Genomic DNA, 17825 nt, shown 5'->3' on the forward strand with positions numbered 1-17825 from the left:
GCAACTGAAACCGTTGCTCATGTTACAGAAACACGCTCTGCTGTTTTTAATTTTATTTTTCTCATATGAGTACAATCTGTGTTATCTATGCTGAGCATGCATTACTGTATTGTTGTATGGGAATCCTTAGCATTGAAGAGGTGCACACTAGGTGAGTGCAGGAGCACAACAGAGTGGTGCTTATCAGCGTGAGCCCAGGCCAGCCTGTAGGCAGGAATGATTTACATGAATTGAGCCATTTAGGGACACACTGGAGCCCAGCCAGAACTCAGAGTTAATTATTACTGTGTGTGTGTGTGTGCGTGTGTGTGCAGTGAAGGGCAATTTTTCACCAGGGACTGAAAGGAAGCGGTTCCGTGATAAGTAGAAGGTTTGAGGTTTTATCATGATTCGTGCCCCCTCCTCTTAAAAAAAAGTCATAAATTAAGGTTTAGCAGTGCTTTGTTAAAGCACAGCCGAGGAGGGATGGGGAGACCTGGATCACGATCAAGCGTGTGAAATATTTGCTTAAATTTGTGACTCGACCTGTTTCAGTTAGTGTAAAAGTTGGGCTGTGACAGGAGATCTGTTTTCCAGAATGTGGCACGTGACAAATACCGTTGTGGCCCCCTAACACTTAAAGTAATTGCTGGAAAACAGGAGAAAGTAATTGCACTTGATCCCGTTCTGCTTGGAATTTATGTGTACCTTACACTTGGAGTGTTGTTTACATGCCACGTTGACTTATGTTAGTCTTTAGTAACTTTACATTCTGCTTACGACTTTCATTTGGAAGCATTTTGCAGCTTAACATCAAAATAGTTTTCCTTAATTGCTGGTAGTTAGATGAGAAGACTGATACTGCTCCCATGTTTGGACAGTAAATCTGAAGTTACTGCCTGCAGCTGGGTTAGCTTAGCTTAACATAAAGACGAGGAACAGGAGGAAACGTGTGCCTTGGCTTTGTCCAACGGTACTGTAAGAAAAATCAGCAGTTACTGATTAACACATTATATCTAAGTTGTTTAAAATGTCAAACAGTATTTCATTTTAACTTTATTTTCACATCAGAACAGGAAAACGGTTGCTAAGTTAATGAAAACATAACTAGCAAACCTTTTTTTTGTACAAATATAACAGTATCCATTTTCTTATCTGACTTTTGAAAAGGAATTTCCAACTGTAACATTGACTCGTTAGCTACTGCTGAATCTTAATTTTAAGTACTGGCCGATTGTAATCATCATGTTTGTATATTTAAATCTCTTCTTGCAGAAATGTCTCAGGAGGCTTGGAAAAGTCACCTGAACTGGCTCAGCAGCTCATTACAGAGAGTGACAGAGGGTGAAGAGGAGGGAGCGATAGATAGCAGAAGCACCCGGTAAGAGTAACAAGAAAGGCTGTTAATGTGTATCTGCTTCTACCACCCTACTAAATGCTTGTGTGGTATCCTCATTGCGATTAGCTGCCGTTCAAGGACTGTTTAGTTGGATATTTTCTCCTTGCATCACAGCAGCAGAGGTCCTGGAGCACTGCGCAGCTCATGCAAGCACTCATTAGAGGCTATTAGCTCGGGAAAGAGAGAACTGTGGAGAAAGCAAATGTTGGAAACCCTGATATGCATGTGAAAAAGGAGACAAGAAAAAAAAAAAGAGTAAAAAGATACCATATTAGCATTAAATAGAGATAAGTAGAGAGTGAGTGGCCTTGGTTGGACAGATTTTGGAGAAGAAAAGGATAGGGATAAAAAGCAGAGCACCCTTGATGTACTAGAGATGGAGACGATGGACTGGATCCCCTACAGCTGCGGTTTTTAACAGGGCCCATTATCCCCACTACTGCACCAGTCTGGAGCTCCATGCAAAATTCCCAAAACATTGTTTCGAGCCAGCGGTGGGAAAGTACTGAGTTGTGTTGCTCCAAGCGGAGTTTCGGCTGCCAAAGCCCTGCAGAGGGCTACTGCTGTTCGTACTTCGAAGCCAAAAGAAAAAAAAAAGGGAGATGAGGATGAGAGCTCTAATGATGGTATTAGGGAAATGCAAGACAGAGATCTTTATTGCTCTTCTAACTTCAAATCATTTTGGCTGTTGCAGCTGTGTAGCTGTGTTTATTGTGTTGCCGCTCTGTCCAAATCTCATTTTATCTAGCGATCTTTCTTTCTCTTATCCATTTTACTGCACTCCGTGACACTCCGTGACATGTTTCTTCGTCTCTCTCCGTCTCCCTTATGCTTTCTTTTCCTTTAGGGGTGCAACTAATAATCATTTTTATTAACTTTTATTCCGTGGTCTGGGTGAATAATCCATTCAGATTAGCTTAAGGGTGTTCATTAACTCCAGATAAAGGACACCTACAAAGTAGTTCCAGTGCAACCGTCTGTCTGTCTGGTTTCAAATTAATACTCTGGCTTATCCAGGATGTAAAGTATGTAACCATAGCAACATGGACACAGTCAAAGCCTAAATTTACAATTTACTGTGTCACATGAATAAGATAACACCTATATATCTGATTACTACAGTATATCTGCAGCAGACAGGACACGAAGCCTACCATTTGTTTGTGAAAAAGTTTTTTATTGACACAGGGAATAGCAAAGACAACTACTTAGTCTTTTTAAACACACCAAAGTCACTAGCTTTAAAACGTTACCCTTCTCTCTAATCGCAATAGGGTTCTATGAGTTGGGGGAACTAGCTATGAACAGTCATGGGTTTGTACGACATGGAAATCTTATGGGATGGTAATGATTATTCGTATCAGTCAACCCCTCTGATGTTACTTGGGAAACCTTGGGCTTGCAGAATGCCCTTCAAGGTCTCCATTTTCAGAACTTAATGGACCCCTCAGGGAACATCACTTACTTAATGTGCCAGTTAATTGTCTTTATCTATAAAATTATTTCATTTTATAAACAGTCAAAAATATTGAAAAATGTCTCTCACCATTTCCCACAACTGTTAAGAAACAATTAGATGCTTAAATGTTTACAACGCTTGTCTTCCTTTGATTACCTGTATGTATCTGTATCAGTGGGCCATGAGGATGAGACTTATATTATTACAGCTCTTCAGATTTATTAATAAAGCTAGTGTCATGTAAATAACCACAAACAGCTTGTTTTTTGTTTTTTTTTCACAGCACAACCAGATCGTTTTGTAATAACAGTGGTTTCCTTTTTATAGACGGCGTGTTTGGACTGCAGCTTGGGTGTAAATTGCTGCGCTGACAATTATCAGTTGTATTTTTAAACAGTAGTTCGGGCAGGAAATGAAGGTGGAAGACAGAGTTGCACATATTCTCACATGTAGCTTGGAAAAACTGAGACTGAAACGGGTGAAGCGCCAGGCTATAAAGCAACTAGTTCAGACCACCCAAAATCTCCTGAGTTTACAGATATTAAAACCTGTTTATAGCCCTGTTGGCCTAGTGGCCTTGGGTACTTGCAACATAATGCCGTGTTTGTAACCCACCAGACTTTTTATGTAAAAAAAAAAACAAAAACAAACTTCAAGGCATACTTATTTGGTTCATCAGCCACATGTTGCATCTTTTGCCACGTACATAGTTTAGTTGTTACCGAGCATTAAATCAAATTGTTTTATTTATTTTTTTGTTTTTTTTTCCCGGTGATCTGTAGCATCATTTTTCTCTGCACTTCCACTTTAGTAGCACTCAAAAAAAAAAAAACAAACAAACAAATGAAACCCAGTTGCTGCCTTCTGCCAGTAGTGTTGAGTGTTGTTTGTCCTCCTGTCCTCTAGGGGGCACGACAAAGTGTTTGAGGCCTGGTTCCTGCTGGTTGAGTGTGGCCACTGGGTGCAGGTGGCTGTCCAGCTGCTGGTCACATCAGGGCCTGAGGACTGTGGCCCTCTCCTGAGGCTGCTGACCTTTTACCACCACCCCACCAACAGGTGGCACCACAGGGCTTTACAGCTGGTAAGAATTTATTAAGTTTATTTCATGTTTCCCTTTTTAGCAAAGAAATGGCCAAACTATTCTGTGAGGCTGCCACATTTGTACTCCCAAAAATATATGTACTATCAAATAACTTGGGTGATTTGAATTTATAACACTCGCGACCCTCTTAATAGCCAAATTTACACTAAGGTGGTTCCCATCAGTTGTGCTTAATGTTAGCATGCTAACATGCTAAACTAAGATGGTGAACGTGACATTATCACTGTCAGAGAAGCTACTTGTTGCGTTGTAAGTTCTTTATTTTGAAATCTGACTTGATATCTTAAGTTTAATTATTGGTCTTGCGTTAACAACACTGCTGGTCCTGAAGTTTAGGCATAAAATCTCAGGTAGCCTGTCGACAGCAGGTGCATTGCTATCAACTGCCTCAGAGCCAACACAGAGAAAGAATATTAACACGTTAAAGAATAAATTATGGATGACCCCTATCTGAGAGGGGGAGAGTGAGACAGTGGTGAATAGAGGGAGAGTGAGATCGAGGATGGAAGGGGAGCGGGGTGAAAAGGGGCAGATGTAGTATTGATTTCTCGGTGAGTGTCTGGCCAGCTGGCCTGAGTTTGGTCTCTGTCTCCTCTCATAACCCTGCAAGTCTCGCTGCTGTCGCCACCGTCTCCCCCATTACAATTATGCGTTCTTCTAACAGCAGGTCGTCTTCCTTTATCAATTGTGAATTACTTATACATCATGTTTTATTAGATTGATATTTATTTAAGCCTGGAGAGGCTCCAGCCAACCCGCTTCCCTCTAGAGGACAAATGGTTATAGAAGATGAGATTTATTTATGAATGACAATTAAGTATCTATGTGCTTGTTTATTAAACTTCATTGACAATAAATGTGTTATAAGCAGCGGTTCTCACAAGAATCTGTCTTTGTTCCGTAATTCACACGGTTTTTCTTTTTAAATTTATCTCCAGGTACGTGCCAAAGAAGTGTGGGACCACCTCAGCTGTCTTTTCTCGCGTATACGTCGTCCTCTTCCCGCTGACCGCCTGCAGTCACTGGCCACTCTGCTGTCACCACCACCACCACCGCCTCAGCAGCCAGCCCTCGCTCCATCATTCACCCTCAACCTCCTGGTTAATTTTGCTGTTTTCTGTCAAATACCACTGAGTGCCTCAACAGAGATTTTGCAGACGGTGAGAAAATGGTTTCTTTTCCCTTCGAAATCTTTTTTTTTTTTTTCCTCCACACATCCCTCAATTTACTAGTCCTGCACATTGTGACTATATTTTGTTCCGCTTTGAAATAAGTGATTGTCCCTTCTATTCACGTTGGAAGCAGCAGAGCAGCATTTGCAAAAAGAATCGTTTTATCACGCTAGCGTCCTCAGGTTCAGTCGGTAGACGTTTAAACTTCCTCGCCAGGTTTTTATGTGTTGGTTTAAAAGTTCACACTCAAAATGGACTGCATTTCCATTCTGGTTTCCTACCTAAACAGCTTTCCAGCTGTTTCATTCCCCCATTCATATATACACACACGCTCATTACCCCTATAAAAATAAATAAAATATGATTAATCTTGATCCTAACAAAACTATTTCACTCCCAGGTCCATGTAATACAAATATTTTAAGAGTGTGGTAAGTGCATGAAATGTTCCATTAAATCAGAAAAAACGTGTGTTTAGACTATTATGCTTTTAAAATAGAAAGTTCACAAAAAACAACAAACCAAAGCCTTTGTTGTATTTTTGCATACATATTAATCAGCAAAATGTTGTCCCATATACAGCCCAGTTCAAATTGTGGCTCTAATTTAGATTTCACATGAATTATCTGGTGTGCTGCTGAATTTTGATAGAAGAATATATCAAAAATGATCACAAGTTCACTTTGTTTTTCTAATGGTGCCTGTGAGACAGGTTTCGGGCTCTGTCACTGGGATATAGCGTTTTGTCTTTGTGTGTGTCAGTCCAGGTGGTGGATGAGTCTGGTCTGTTTGACGAAGCAGCGTGTGCTCTCAGCTCACTGGAGCTCAGACTAAACGAAGGAAACTGCTTACCAAGCGATGGAGTTCATCTCAGGATCAAGGAACTTCAAAACACAATAACACATATGCAGTCAGCACCAAGTCCTGCTGCGATCTAAGCCACCCGCCCACCCACACACTCACACACACATTCACACGCACACGCATTCCAAAATGGATGAGACAGGTATGTGACCCACGCATACGCACAATAATGAACTCACACAGGCGTGAGTTCGCCTTCTCATGGGTTTTCCAAAGCATGTTTGCAGAATGACAAACAGGCATGCTGTTGTGCTGATATGCTGCGGTACAATGACAGGAGTGTGTCAAAACAACACAGCGAAGACAGATTATATGGGGAGGCTACAATTACACGCACGCATAACACAACTACAAGGCCCACAAGGACACTTGAGCAGTGACAGATCACGCTGCAAAGAAGCAGCAGCTTGTACAACGTGTCAGAGTCCTCCCACTCATATAATTGCCTCGCACTATAAATCCTTGGGGCTTACACATGCTGACTGTGGGACGTAGGTTTGATGTAAAAGAAAGGCTCAGAAACATATTCTGACAGCACTGAATGTATGATAAAATGTAAATAATTAATGTCAGTACTTCCTGTATGCACATTTTCTTTTCTATACTTCATTGATGCCAAATGTAAACTCCTTTTGTCCTTTTGATTATATGGGGATATTCAGAATTTTGTACACATATGATTTGCAAATTAGTTTTTCGCATGGAAAATGTGGGATAAACGTTGGAGAAATTATTGGAGTGTCCTTCCTTTTTTTGTCACAGCCTATGAATTGTTCTTGATTGAGACATAAACCAATCAGGATAGGATTGAGCCTGTGGATCAGGCTTGTTCCAATGCATCCCACTTGATCAGTTTGGGATCTTGTGAATTTGGAGGCCATGTCAACACCTTGTGATGTTTTTCATGTTCACGTTTGAGTTGTTCCTACTGGAGATGTCAGTTGCCATCAAATAGCGTGGTCGGATGGGGGATGGTTGGTTCCTTCAGATGGGTTGAGTTAATGTTTAACATAAAACAGAAATGTGATTTCTGAGAACTGCTGTCATCTGTCAAAGAAGGACGCAAGGAAAAAATGCAAATCTCCTTCCTCCCACCATCTGACAAGACTTAGATATATATGGTTCTTTATGATCAGTAGTTATTGCAGTCAACACCAATACCTGACTTCTCAGAGGGAAAACTGAAGTGTAGAGTCACATAATACATCGTTTGTGTTAGTACAGAAACCCAACCTGTGAACAAAGGACGTACTAAATAGTTTTCCTTCACCAATCCAATTTATTTCATTAATGCAAATGTAGACGATACAACAATCTGACACAATCTACTTCTTAAAAGAAAATGGCATACGAAAATAAAACAAATAACTCCACCATTTAAACAAATGACCTGAGAACTGTCCAGTTTCGACCTGAGTGTAGTCATTTGTTTAAAAAAAATTACTCACCTGAAAGTATTTCTAGTCTAAACTATTATGAATCAGGTCGTGACTTTAGACTAAACAGACATGAACTCACACCTACACAAACAGGCACTACCTTAAACACAGCAGGTTCTCAAACATGGCTGCAGGTGCAGTGACGTTATCCATCAACTGCCTCGTTTCACATTTTTCCATCGCATTTTAAAAAATTGGTGCAGTGATGTCATTTTTCTCGTCTTACGCGCCGTGACCGTGTAGCCGACCACGCCGTCTCCCCGCCAACAGCTTGTACAGTGGTCCACACACCGGCTATTTCTTTAGACTCCACTGAACAGAACTGCTGTGCTCTAAGTCTTGCCAGTTGGCCTTGACTGTAGAGTATGTAAGGCAGCCTTCTGGTGTTCACACTGCTGAGCGATTCTGCAGCATCCCAGAGGAAAAAAGAAAAGGGAGGTGAGCGCTGGACCCCTCGTAAGCCCTCTGTGCCAAACTCCTGTCATCTCTGTTTGTAGTCACCAACCTGGAAGAGAATGAAGAGTATGTACAGGCTGAAGCGTGTTACAGAGCATTTGGTAGAAGTTCACAATCATCTAACTGTTGTCATCTAGCTGCTATAACACAAAAATGACAAATAGTCCAGTGTGAAGTTAGCTGGACGAAAACGCAGAGCTTTTTGAGGTAGATGAAAAGATTTGACAGCAAAAGGTGGTTTCAAACAAAGAACAAAAAGCCGGAACCAACATTTGCCTTGGCTCCACAATTATTTTATATTTAAATGAGCTTAAGCTGTACTCAACTGACTTCTGACTGTAGAACGTGATTCAGAAACTATTTGTAAATGGCTCCTAGATTCTGTTTTGTTTCTCATGGCCGCCAGAGACTGTAAATTCATAGAACCCAGAAGTATAGTTCATAGAACCGAAGTTACATTGATAACTACTCCATCTCTACTGTAATTCCTGGTTGGTGTACTGTTGAAAGTACTGAGACAACGACCGGACACTGACTTGCTCAATCGGCTTCAATTGGAAAGAGCTTAAGTAGAATTGACGCTCATTTATATTTTAAAGTCCTGAAAGATAGCTTCAGTTGTTGACTGCAAAAAAAAAAAAAAAAATGTTGACATTAAATTCAACTCCAGTCCAAAATTCTAAATTTCCATTTTATCATCTTAGGAAATGGACAAATCATCAAAACATCAACTATTATTCACCAGCAAATCGTTTCAGAGATGGACACGTTGACAGCTGAAACTGCATTGAAACGCTCTTGTGAAATATAGTGCAGTTCATCTGAAACCAGAGCACCCGCTGTGTGACAAATCTGGGACCTCCACAGATGTGATCATTTATCAAATCACATGAATAAAAAAAAAAAAAAAAAAATGAGGATAGCTCAGCACTTGTTTTTTTTTTTTTTTTTTTTTTTTTTTTTAAAGAGAGACCTCTTGGTTTGATGATGAGACGACCGAACTCCTGTTCCTGCTGAACTGAGCCAGTGGTTCTGTAGGACTGATTATCAGCTCAGTAGGCACAGGAGGCCAAGCCCAAATCTCTGTTCTCTCTTTCTTGTGGAGTGCTCATTGTGAATGTGTTTATTTTTTCTTTAAGTGGCGTCATTAATAAAGCAGAAACCAATGTCAACTTAGGCAGCATGTCGGACGGCGTTCCTTCCCTTCGCCAAACCCACAAGAAACCACAGTACTGCAGGTTCATTGAAGCCATTAAGACTGATAGACTTCACTGGCTGATGAAAGGTGTGCTTGACACTGGTGTAACCTTTTCACCACAGCCTCACCAGATCTGTCCAAAATTTTATACTTTACGATAATTTAGGGGTCGGATCTCTATTATAATCCATCAAAATCACATTCCTCCACCTTCTGTGACAAACACCCAACGTTACTCTAAATTGCAAAAGTTGCCAATGTATACTTTGGAACCGACTCCAGTGCCACAGCTTCTAGAAATATACTTAAAGAGACAATCAATCAGAGTTTAACATGCATGAAGAGAAGATGATGTGCGCCGAATAAGTTTATTTTCGGTTACTTTACACAATGTTGCTTTGTCCTTTGATGTGCAGAGTACCATTTCCCTCCCATTAGAGTGTAATAAATCACCTTTTAGAAACGGGCTCTGATGGCAATTCCTCTCTTTTACAGGCCTTTGATGGTCATTACTCTTTTAACAGGCCCTAAATATAGGTCTAAAAATGGCAGGCTCCACATGGCCCTCATTTCTAATTCACACATCTGTCCTCGTTTAGTCGCCATTTTGTCGTCGTGAATGTGTAGAGCGCCATAATACCTCCTCTCGGCTCCTATTCTAATTGCTCGGGGAAAAAAAAGGACTGACCCGTTTTAAAATACATTTTCAGCCATCTGTCACTGTTTTGATTAGGGACCAGTCGGTCTGGAACAGTATAGATTTGCATTACAATTAGCTAGTTAGAAAGTGGATTCTGGCAGACTACCGTCATGTTATAGCGGGAGTTGCACAGTAAGTTAGCGGGGGTCAGTATTTAAAACTTTAGGGTCTCAGTCATGCACGATTAATTCTTTGCGCATAGTCCAGCTGTAGATACCAACAGCTGGGACGTTAGCCGACGAATGCACTTGGCAGGAATTAGTTTCTCTGAGAAACTTTGTGTTCGGCAGGGTGATGCAAATGGAGGTTGTTGCGCAGCAGCTCCAAAACAAATCCATTTCTTGCAGAATGTGAAATAAATTTATGGATTTTTTGCGCTGACAGCAGGCACTCCGAAAATGCAGCCTCGGATGATAAACTTGCCTGTATTGCTTTACCTTTTGTTTGCATTGTGTTTGTGTTAAATCTTATCAGGACTAACTGGGGAACCGTGTCACTGTTCTCTCTGTTGAGCTTCAAACAAAGCATGCGGCGTAACCCAAACGAGAATTCCTGCTTTTCATGTTCAGCGGGTGTTTTACAGGAGCACACCTTTTTCTTTCTTCTGTCTGAGACCAATTGAGGCTTACACCGATCAGGCATAACATTATGACCACCTTCCTAATATTGTTTCCTTGTGCCCCCACAAACAATTGTGAGTCATCAGAAAATGGACATGGGCCTTCAGAACCCTCGACAGATTGTTGTTAGTGGGGGCCTTTGGGTGCTATGGGTTGAGTGGAGGGGCCTCGGTGGATGAGGCTTGTTCCAGTGCATCCCGCAAATACTTGATCTGTTTGGGATCTAGTGAATTTGGAAGCCAGGTCGACACTTCTTTTTCATGTTTTCCAAGTTGTTCCTAAAGTGTTTTTGTCTGTGTGCCTGTGTCAAGCTGCATCCTGGGAGCATCATTGCTATGGTGAGGGGGGTGCCTGGTCTGGTCTAGGTGGGTGGTACATGTTTAAGTAACATCCATATGAATGCCCGGTCCAAAAATGTCCTAGAAGAACATATTATTTACTCGTCCTGTCAGTGGTTTTAATGTTATGGCTGATGGGTCACACATTCAGTCTGCTCCAGAAACACGTAATTGTCCCAGTGAAGTGAAACTCGCACCTCATTCATAAAAGGACCTTGAAACTGTTATCAAAATCTCAGCTACGTTTCCCCTCCCAGTCTGAAAATGTGTCAGAGTTCACCCGTTTGGCGAGCCTCTGTGTCTTGGTTTCCTCAGGCTGAGATTAGATCAAAAATCAATACATATAAGGCAGGGATGCTCGGGCAGCAATTTTCACTGCCAAAGTGTTTTTAAGTTTCAAGCCCGAGGCATTTTTAGTACTTAAAAGGATGCTTTTTGAGAACTGATTTTATCTTGACCCTGTCAGACTTTTTTTTTTTTCCTCTCCTGCCTGAGAGGTGGATGATAAAGCTGGATACAGTACCTCTCTTTTATCTGTTGGGCCGATGTGAAGCAACAGCATTCGGCCGGGTAATTAGCTTAGCATAGAGTATAAAATACAGGAAAGGAAAGCTAATCGGATCTTGTTTAAACGACGCAGAAACCAGAAGGGGCTCCAAGGAAGTGCATTTACTCTCCAGGTTTTTGTTCTTATTGTTGGTTCATCGGGGTGCTGGTAGTCGCATTTAGTTTATCTAATTCTATTTGTATCATTTCTAGTCTATTCCCCAGTTTCTAGCCTCTGCCCAGAGTCAAGCTAAGTGGCTTCAGGGTTCACAGAAGTTTCAATCCCCCACATCTATGTTTGGGGCAACATGAGGCATCTCTAAAAGTGTCAAAGTAATTCCATAAAAAAAAAAAAAAAAGCTCAAATTTGGTTTAAAAGTTGCAGTTCGATGGGCGTCTGACGCTCAGGGTAAGCTCAAGAAGGCCTATAAGGGGTATTAAAAGAAGCTAGAAAGCCTTCAACATCTTCTCTCGCATTTATTTTATGCCACATATCTGTGACCAGACTGCCCCGAAGCAAGTATAGTTATATACTGCTGGTTTTCTTCCATACTCTCCGATACTGGTTGGTAAAAGGACTGCGATGAAGAGGGCGACGCAGTCCCAGGATTGATGAAATATCCGTCGGCAGCATTAAGCAGAGCCCGGGTCTCCCCAGGCCTCATTAGTACCGCAAGTACGGTCTTTTCTCCTGAGATACCTGGCTCTCACCTTCGCTAGAGATACGCGCCGCGCAACCGCCATCGTCTGTAGGATTGTGTTTCATGCTACGTAGCCAAAAGGAGACAGAAGCAGAGGGGTGGAAGTACAGAGCAGAGAGGGAAGATGAAAGGAAGAGGAATGGAAAAAAAAGAAATTAAAAAAAAAAAAAGGCAGGAGAGCGTGGCGCTCATTAGTAGCGTTGCGCAGCGAGGAGGCTCGGGTGTTTAATTCTTCTGAGTGAGAGTCTCAGTGGAAAGTTTAACAGACGTGCAAGAGGAGAGGTACTTGGACTGAACCGAGGAGGGAAAAACTGAAATGAGAGAATGAAAAAAAAAGAAGATGCAGGACAGTCAATTACATAGTGAGATAACATCGAGGAAAGGTGGGGTGGGGGGTGGGGTGGGGGGTTCTTTGAGTGAAATGTACACATAATGAAAAGACATTAGATAACCCCTGAAGCAGGGAAAGTGAGGCTCAAAAACTGCACGCACACACTTCTTTTCCGTCTTTCTTTCCCGCCCATGCACTGTCTCCCTTTTGTCTGCTCGTCTGGGTCATGCTCTCCTCAGGTGCAGAACTTAGCCACTGTGAACAAAGAGGAAATCAATCACTGTTCACCAATCAGCTAAGCTCTGTGTCTGGCTGGAGAGAGGATACGGAAAGAAGAAGAAAAAAAAAAAAAAAAAACCTGTCTCTGTGGACTGACACGTACACACTTGACGCGCGCTCGCACGAAAACACCCACGATGATGAGCCCCCTCATCGTCCCTTTTTTCCCCACCTCTCCACACTTCCAAAATCACCGGCTCCTCAAACACAATCACACGCACCCTTAGGTAATCATGTCTTCTTAAGTTTTAAGTTTCCGAGGGACGAGTAAGTGAGAGTGTGTCTGTGTGTGTGTGTGTGTGTGTGTGTATAGGAGGGGCTGTGGTTGCCATAGCAGCCGGCTGGGTCAGAGCTGTGTGGTAATCCCTGGCAATGTGATTTTTATCATAAGTCACAAATCAGCACGCCAGGAACCCTCACAGCCCAGACATGAAAGAACAAGATCGTCTCTCCTTTTTTCCTCTGCCTGCATCCTCACATTGTCCACTCCACCGCTAACCTGGAACACCCATAAAACAAAAAAAAAAAAAAAAAAGGAAATATTCTAACTTTCTCTGCTCTCGCTCCTATGTTTTTCCCTACCCTGCTGCCACGAAAGACCAGACCTGTAGATCCTCGCCCCGCTTCACCCTTACACTATTTCCTTGGTTACCCCTCTCCTCGTCTCCCTTTCGCTACGCTCGGCTAACCCGGCGATATGCCCCTCATTAAGCGGATCAAGAGGGATTCCAGAGGCATGTACCGGGAGAGGGGGGGAAGAAAAGAACGAGGGAGTCAGCCAGGAGGGTAGAAAGGGGAGTGAGAGGAAAAAAAAGAAAAAAAAAGACATGGAGAGACCACCCTTCTCTTTTAAAGCGTTGTGCTTTTTAGGTTTAAAAACACAGAGCGGGGAGTGCGCTTTGACAGACATGTTGTTTTCAGTTAAAACCCTCTCTCAGCCCGCCCGCCTCAGCCTAATCCCCCTGTGCTGTGGTCGGTGAGGGTGTAAGAGGGTACAGGGAGGACTCTTCTACTTAAAAAAAAAAAAAAAAGGAGAGGACGACGGGGGGGGGGGGGGGGGATGAACACAAACTGAGCACTAAAACATAAATCCATTTCCCCACAGTGCAATATGAAAAAGCAGCGGGGAGGACTGTTCATCCATCATTTTAATTGGAGAGAGATCTGGACCTGAGCTCAGATGACCACCGTGATCCACTGATGTTTACAGGGGCCTGTTTGGGTCGCTCCGAAGGGAAGCAATGGTAAAAGTTGGGGGAATTAATCTCTAAATGTCTCACGTCTTCTTCTCCGCCGCTCCTGTACTTGTGTCGAGACCCTGCAGGGAGGTGCACCGAGGGAAGGTGACACTACATCTAAAGGCACAGGCTGATAAACCTGCGATACATATGTGTGTGTGTGTGCGCGCATCCGAGAGATTTATCAGGACTGAGCCAGACGCCGAACGCTTGTCGAGAAAGCCTTTGCGCAAATGCATAAAGCTGCCTCGGTGTGTGTGTGTGTGTGTGTGTGTGTGTGTGTGTGTGTGTGTGTGTGTGTGTGTGTGTGTGTGTGTCTGAAGATAAAAGCCTGTCTTGTCGCGGCCTAAAAAAGGATTTAGTGCAGTAAGTCACTCAGGTTGATAGTAGGACTAGTATTTAGCAGCGCGTCATGACGCAGGCCCGTGTTGACCAAGGTCGCAGACGTCTTCCTTGACCTCTGCAACCGGAGACGATCAACAAACACGGCTGACTTCAGGAGTCAGAATGAAAATGTGGGACATAATAGACATGTTTTAGCAGCATTTTCGATGTAGTTTAAGAAAAGGCCTTGAGAATCTATTTTCTTGAACTCTCTGACAGCATACTATTTCTACATTAATGAGTTCACGTCAGATATTGTGTTCTTTCTGGTTAGCCCGGGGGCAAAGTTCTATTAGAAGAAATTATGTAAATAATTTACATTTACCACTCGAATGTGATCAATATAATAGCCAGATTTCGATGACAGATGTGGGGTTGTTTGCTACAAGAAGCCTAGAAGCCAAGCTGAATTTCCCCTTCCAATTCATTGTAGTGGGGGGAATGTGGGCTTGGAGTTTAGAATTCGTTATGTCTAGCGAAGGTTAGATCATTTGATGGACTGAAGAGTGTCGTCGACGTAGTCATGAATGTCATCCGTTGCCAACGAAGTGGGCGTCTGTTGTAAAATATACTGACAGTAATTAAGAGATTTGTCGAGACGCACGTGTCCATTGATCTGATTAGTTGTAGGACAATTGTGTGCAGAGACCAAAAGTGAAGTCTCCGTGGTTACGGCCGTTGAGTGGCAAAAACTGACAGTTGAGCATTGAGATGAGCAGCATTAGTTTGAATCACAGGCTTTAATGGTGTCTAATATTTTTTTAGACACTGCCAGATAAGTTTGTGGATGTTTGGTGTAGTTATGGCCGACAGTAACTATTTCAGTTCCAACAATAAATAACAATAAAACAACAAATGGAATATTTGCGATCACTCTTCGTCATTCTTTTAACGTCTGGTCGGACGCTACAGTATTGTATAACTAATATTACTTCTCAGTAAAGCTCTTAGTGTTAGCATCTTTTATTTAGCTACATTTATCATAACTGAAACTACCTGAGGCTAATCCACTTTTCCAAATCCACACTAGTTCGTGTCGAGTCAGGTCGTCCTTAATTTGATCTGACAATCCACATTTTTCCAGGTCTTGCTGTATTTACTGCTACATTTCTCCATGTTTTTGCTACTCAGTGGGCGTAGCCCCGGACGACAGTGACGTCTATTCATATCCTCTATTCTAAAAACGACCCATTTTATTATGTTTTATTGACCTTTGGACCGTCAAGGAGACAAAAACACCAATTGTTTTGTCATTTCACTACACAATGAATTCAAATTATGAAGTAACCGAATGAATGAAATCAATAAAAAACATTGACAAAGGAGAATTTTCTTCTCCTTTAACTCTGACTGCAGCCAGTGACCTATTGATGCCTGACAAGCGTCAATGACCTCAAGTGAATTTGTCTTCCCGTCTTTCATTTATCTGTTTCCTGTCAAACACAACAAATAAGGCAAAAGTGGTGAACCCAGTTTTCCCATTTAAAAAACAAACAAAAAAAACATTTAAAAACAAGTTGAACTACATAAGCAGGTAGAATTTGAGACTGTGGTTCCTATACTCACATTGTCAAGATCCATTTAATTGCCCGCTCCCATTATTCAAAGGTTAACGTCGGTAATAGCGGGACTGGTATGAAAAGATCTGCAGCCTCAAAGGGACCTGTCTTCACTCCGGTCCTCCCTTCCGCTCTTTCTCTTCTTCTCTCCAAACCATAAATTTCCCCCTCTCCTTCATTTACTGTCAGACCAATAAACCCCCTCACTGTTCCAAGTCATCCAAAGGGCCGGCCCTCGACAGTTGTGGTTATGCGTACGCTCACGCAGACACACAGGAGGAATTCCAGGGTCAACAGTATAAAAGTCACTCCACATCGAGCAGAGACCTCACGAGCCCCTCCGAAAATGCTCGCTGACCCGGCCTCTCTCCCTCTTTCTTTCTTTCTTTCTTTCTTTTTGCATTCTCTCGCTCGTTTGTTTGAGGAACACATTCCCAAATTCCTCCTCTGACAAACACATCCTGACGGCGCTGATGTGAAACCACGGAAAAGCCGTTCCGAGTCTACAAACACACACACACACATGTGCTTACACACTCGTGGGGACGCACACTCAATGGGCTCAGGAAAGAATGTGCAGAATAGGTAGCCAAGTGACTCAAGTGGGGACTGTTCGCTGGGGCGGATGCAATCAGGATCAGTTCGACACAAAGTTCCCTTCAGCGCACGCCATTTCAGACTGAAAGGTCACGTAACAGCAACTTCAGAGCAATAATAAATCTTCAAGTTTATTGGATATTTTTATATATATATATTTTTAATTTTCCCCCACAAATTTAAATTTCTTTAAATACACATTAACATGAATCTAACATATTTTAGTAAAGGGATAAATGAAGGCAGAAGACGTTATCTTTAAGTCCATACGGAGCGCCACACTACACCTGTCAATCTAAGCCTCCTGCACATAATAGGACCCGCCCCTATAGCTGCTCAGCCAATCACGAGAGCCTATTCAGTCCCCCCGGGTAAAATTGGAGAGGCGTGCTACAAAATTAGCAGAAATGGATCGGTTTGTCACTTGAACAAAGAATAGAAATAAAAAAATTAATATTTGAACCTGTGTATTGTTTGAGTACCTTAATACTGAATGCAGAATGATAACAATCATGTGTAAGAATTAGATGACACAATATTTGAGGATTAGTTCAGCTATACACCAAACTTTTGCTAGTCGTCGTGTTAAAAACTGAGCTGCAAAATGAAAATGTATTTCTGTTTACAGACTTTCATCCTATATTCGGCACCGAGCCACTAAATCTATAATGAGACAAACAAGGAAAAAAAAACGTGTTAAAACGTGAGCCGACCGAGACGGGAGACTAAACCAATGCAGCACATTTCTACACCGATAAAGAACTGAAAATGAAGCTTCACCTCCAGCGTCAGAGCACCATCTCCTCCACCACTCCACGTGCCGATTGGTCCATTTCTTGCCGGACTAATGAGAGGCAGCGACGAGCCAGAGCCTGCTGCTCGGCGTCCTCCTGAACCATCAGCTCCCCGTACAGATAAACACCCATGGCCTGGAACACACATTAGTTCATGTCTTATTTTCTCTCGGGAGGTTTTTTTTTTCTCCTTCTTCTTCTTATTTAAACAAGGACAAATGTTCCAACAGTTGTGTGTATTTACTTGGTCGTGAATCAGAAAGTTCTCCACGTCTCCGTATGCCTGAGCGTACGCATGCTTGACCACCAGCTCACACCAGCGATGACGGACCTGGAAACACAAAAACAGATGGAAAAAATGCATATTTCCACGCACAGACCCAAGAAAGTATAGAATTAGGCTTTAAGACCTTATCGAGATGCCCAATTTCTCACTAAACAAATGGAAGCTGTGCCGACTTCTATAAACCTTTGCTATAAATCAGTCACTCGACACCACAAAATGGTGTTAATGGTTCTTTTTTATTTATTTGTTCTTTAACAAGCTGCCATTTTGAATGACATTTTACCATAATGCCAGCTGCCAGCGGGCTCGCACGCAAATGTGAACAAGTCTCCTTTCGGTAACAAAAGACAAACAGCTCATGTGACAAGCTGACAGCAGAATAGA

The 17825-nt window shown here is 42.3% G+C and overlaps 2 protein-coding genes across 3 annotated transcripts in view; one reads left to right on the plus strand and one right to left on the minus strand.

The window, feature by feature from the left end:
- fancc (FA complementation group C) overlaps positions 1 to 6730 on the plus strand; it is a 29408-nt gene extending 22678 nt beyond the window's left edge. The window contains exons 12-15 of the mRNA XM_047590987.1: positions 1255 to 1360; positions 3744 to 3918; positions 4878 to 5099; positions 5879 to 6730. Of these exons, the coding sequence (XP_047446943.1) occupies positions 1255 to 1360; positions 3744 to 3918; positions 4878 to 5099; positions 5879 to 6049 (674 nt within the window). The 3' untranslated portion in view covers positions 6050 to 6730. The remainder of the gene's footprint in view (positions 1 to 1254; positions 1361 to 3743; positions 3919 to 4877; positions 5100 to 5878) is intronic.
- A 504-nt stretch (positions 6731 to 7234) lies between these two features.
- Positions 7235 to 17825, minus strand: part of LOC125012036 (aminopeptidase O (putative)) — a 70840-nt gene continuing 60249 nt past the window's right edge. For both annotated transcript variants that reach the window (XM_047591631.1, XM_047591630.1), the window contains 3 exons: positions 17400 to 17486; positions 17142 to 17290; positions 7235 to 7919 (listed from right to left, as the gene is read on the minus strand). In XM_047591631.1, coding sequence (XP_047447587.1) covers positions 17150 to 17290; positions 17400 to 17486 — 228 coding nt within the window. In that variant the 3' untranslated portion in view covers positions 7235 to 7919; positions 17142 to 17149. The remainder of the gene's footprint in view (positions 7920 to 17141; positions 17291 to 17399; positions 17487 to 17825) is intronic.

Source organism: Mugil cephalus, chromosome 8 (genome assembly GCF_022458985.1).
Source record: "Mugil cephalus isolate CIBA_MC_2020 chromosome 8, CIBA_Mcephalus_1.1, whole genome shotgun sequence".
NCBI classification, from domain to species: domain Eukaryota; kingdom Metazoa; phylum Chordata; class Actinopteri; order Mugiliformes; family Mugilidae; genus Mugil; species Mugil cephalus.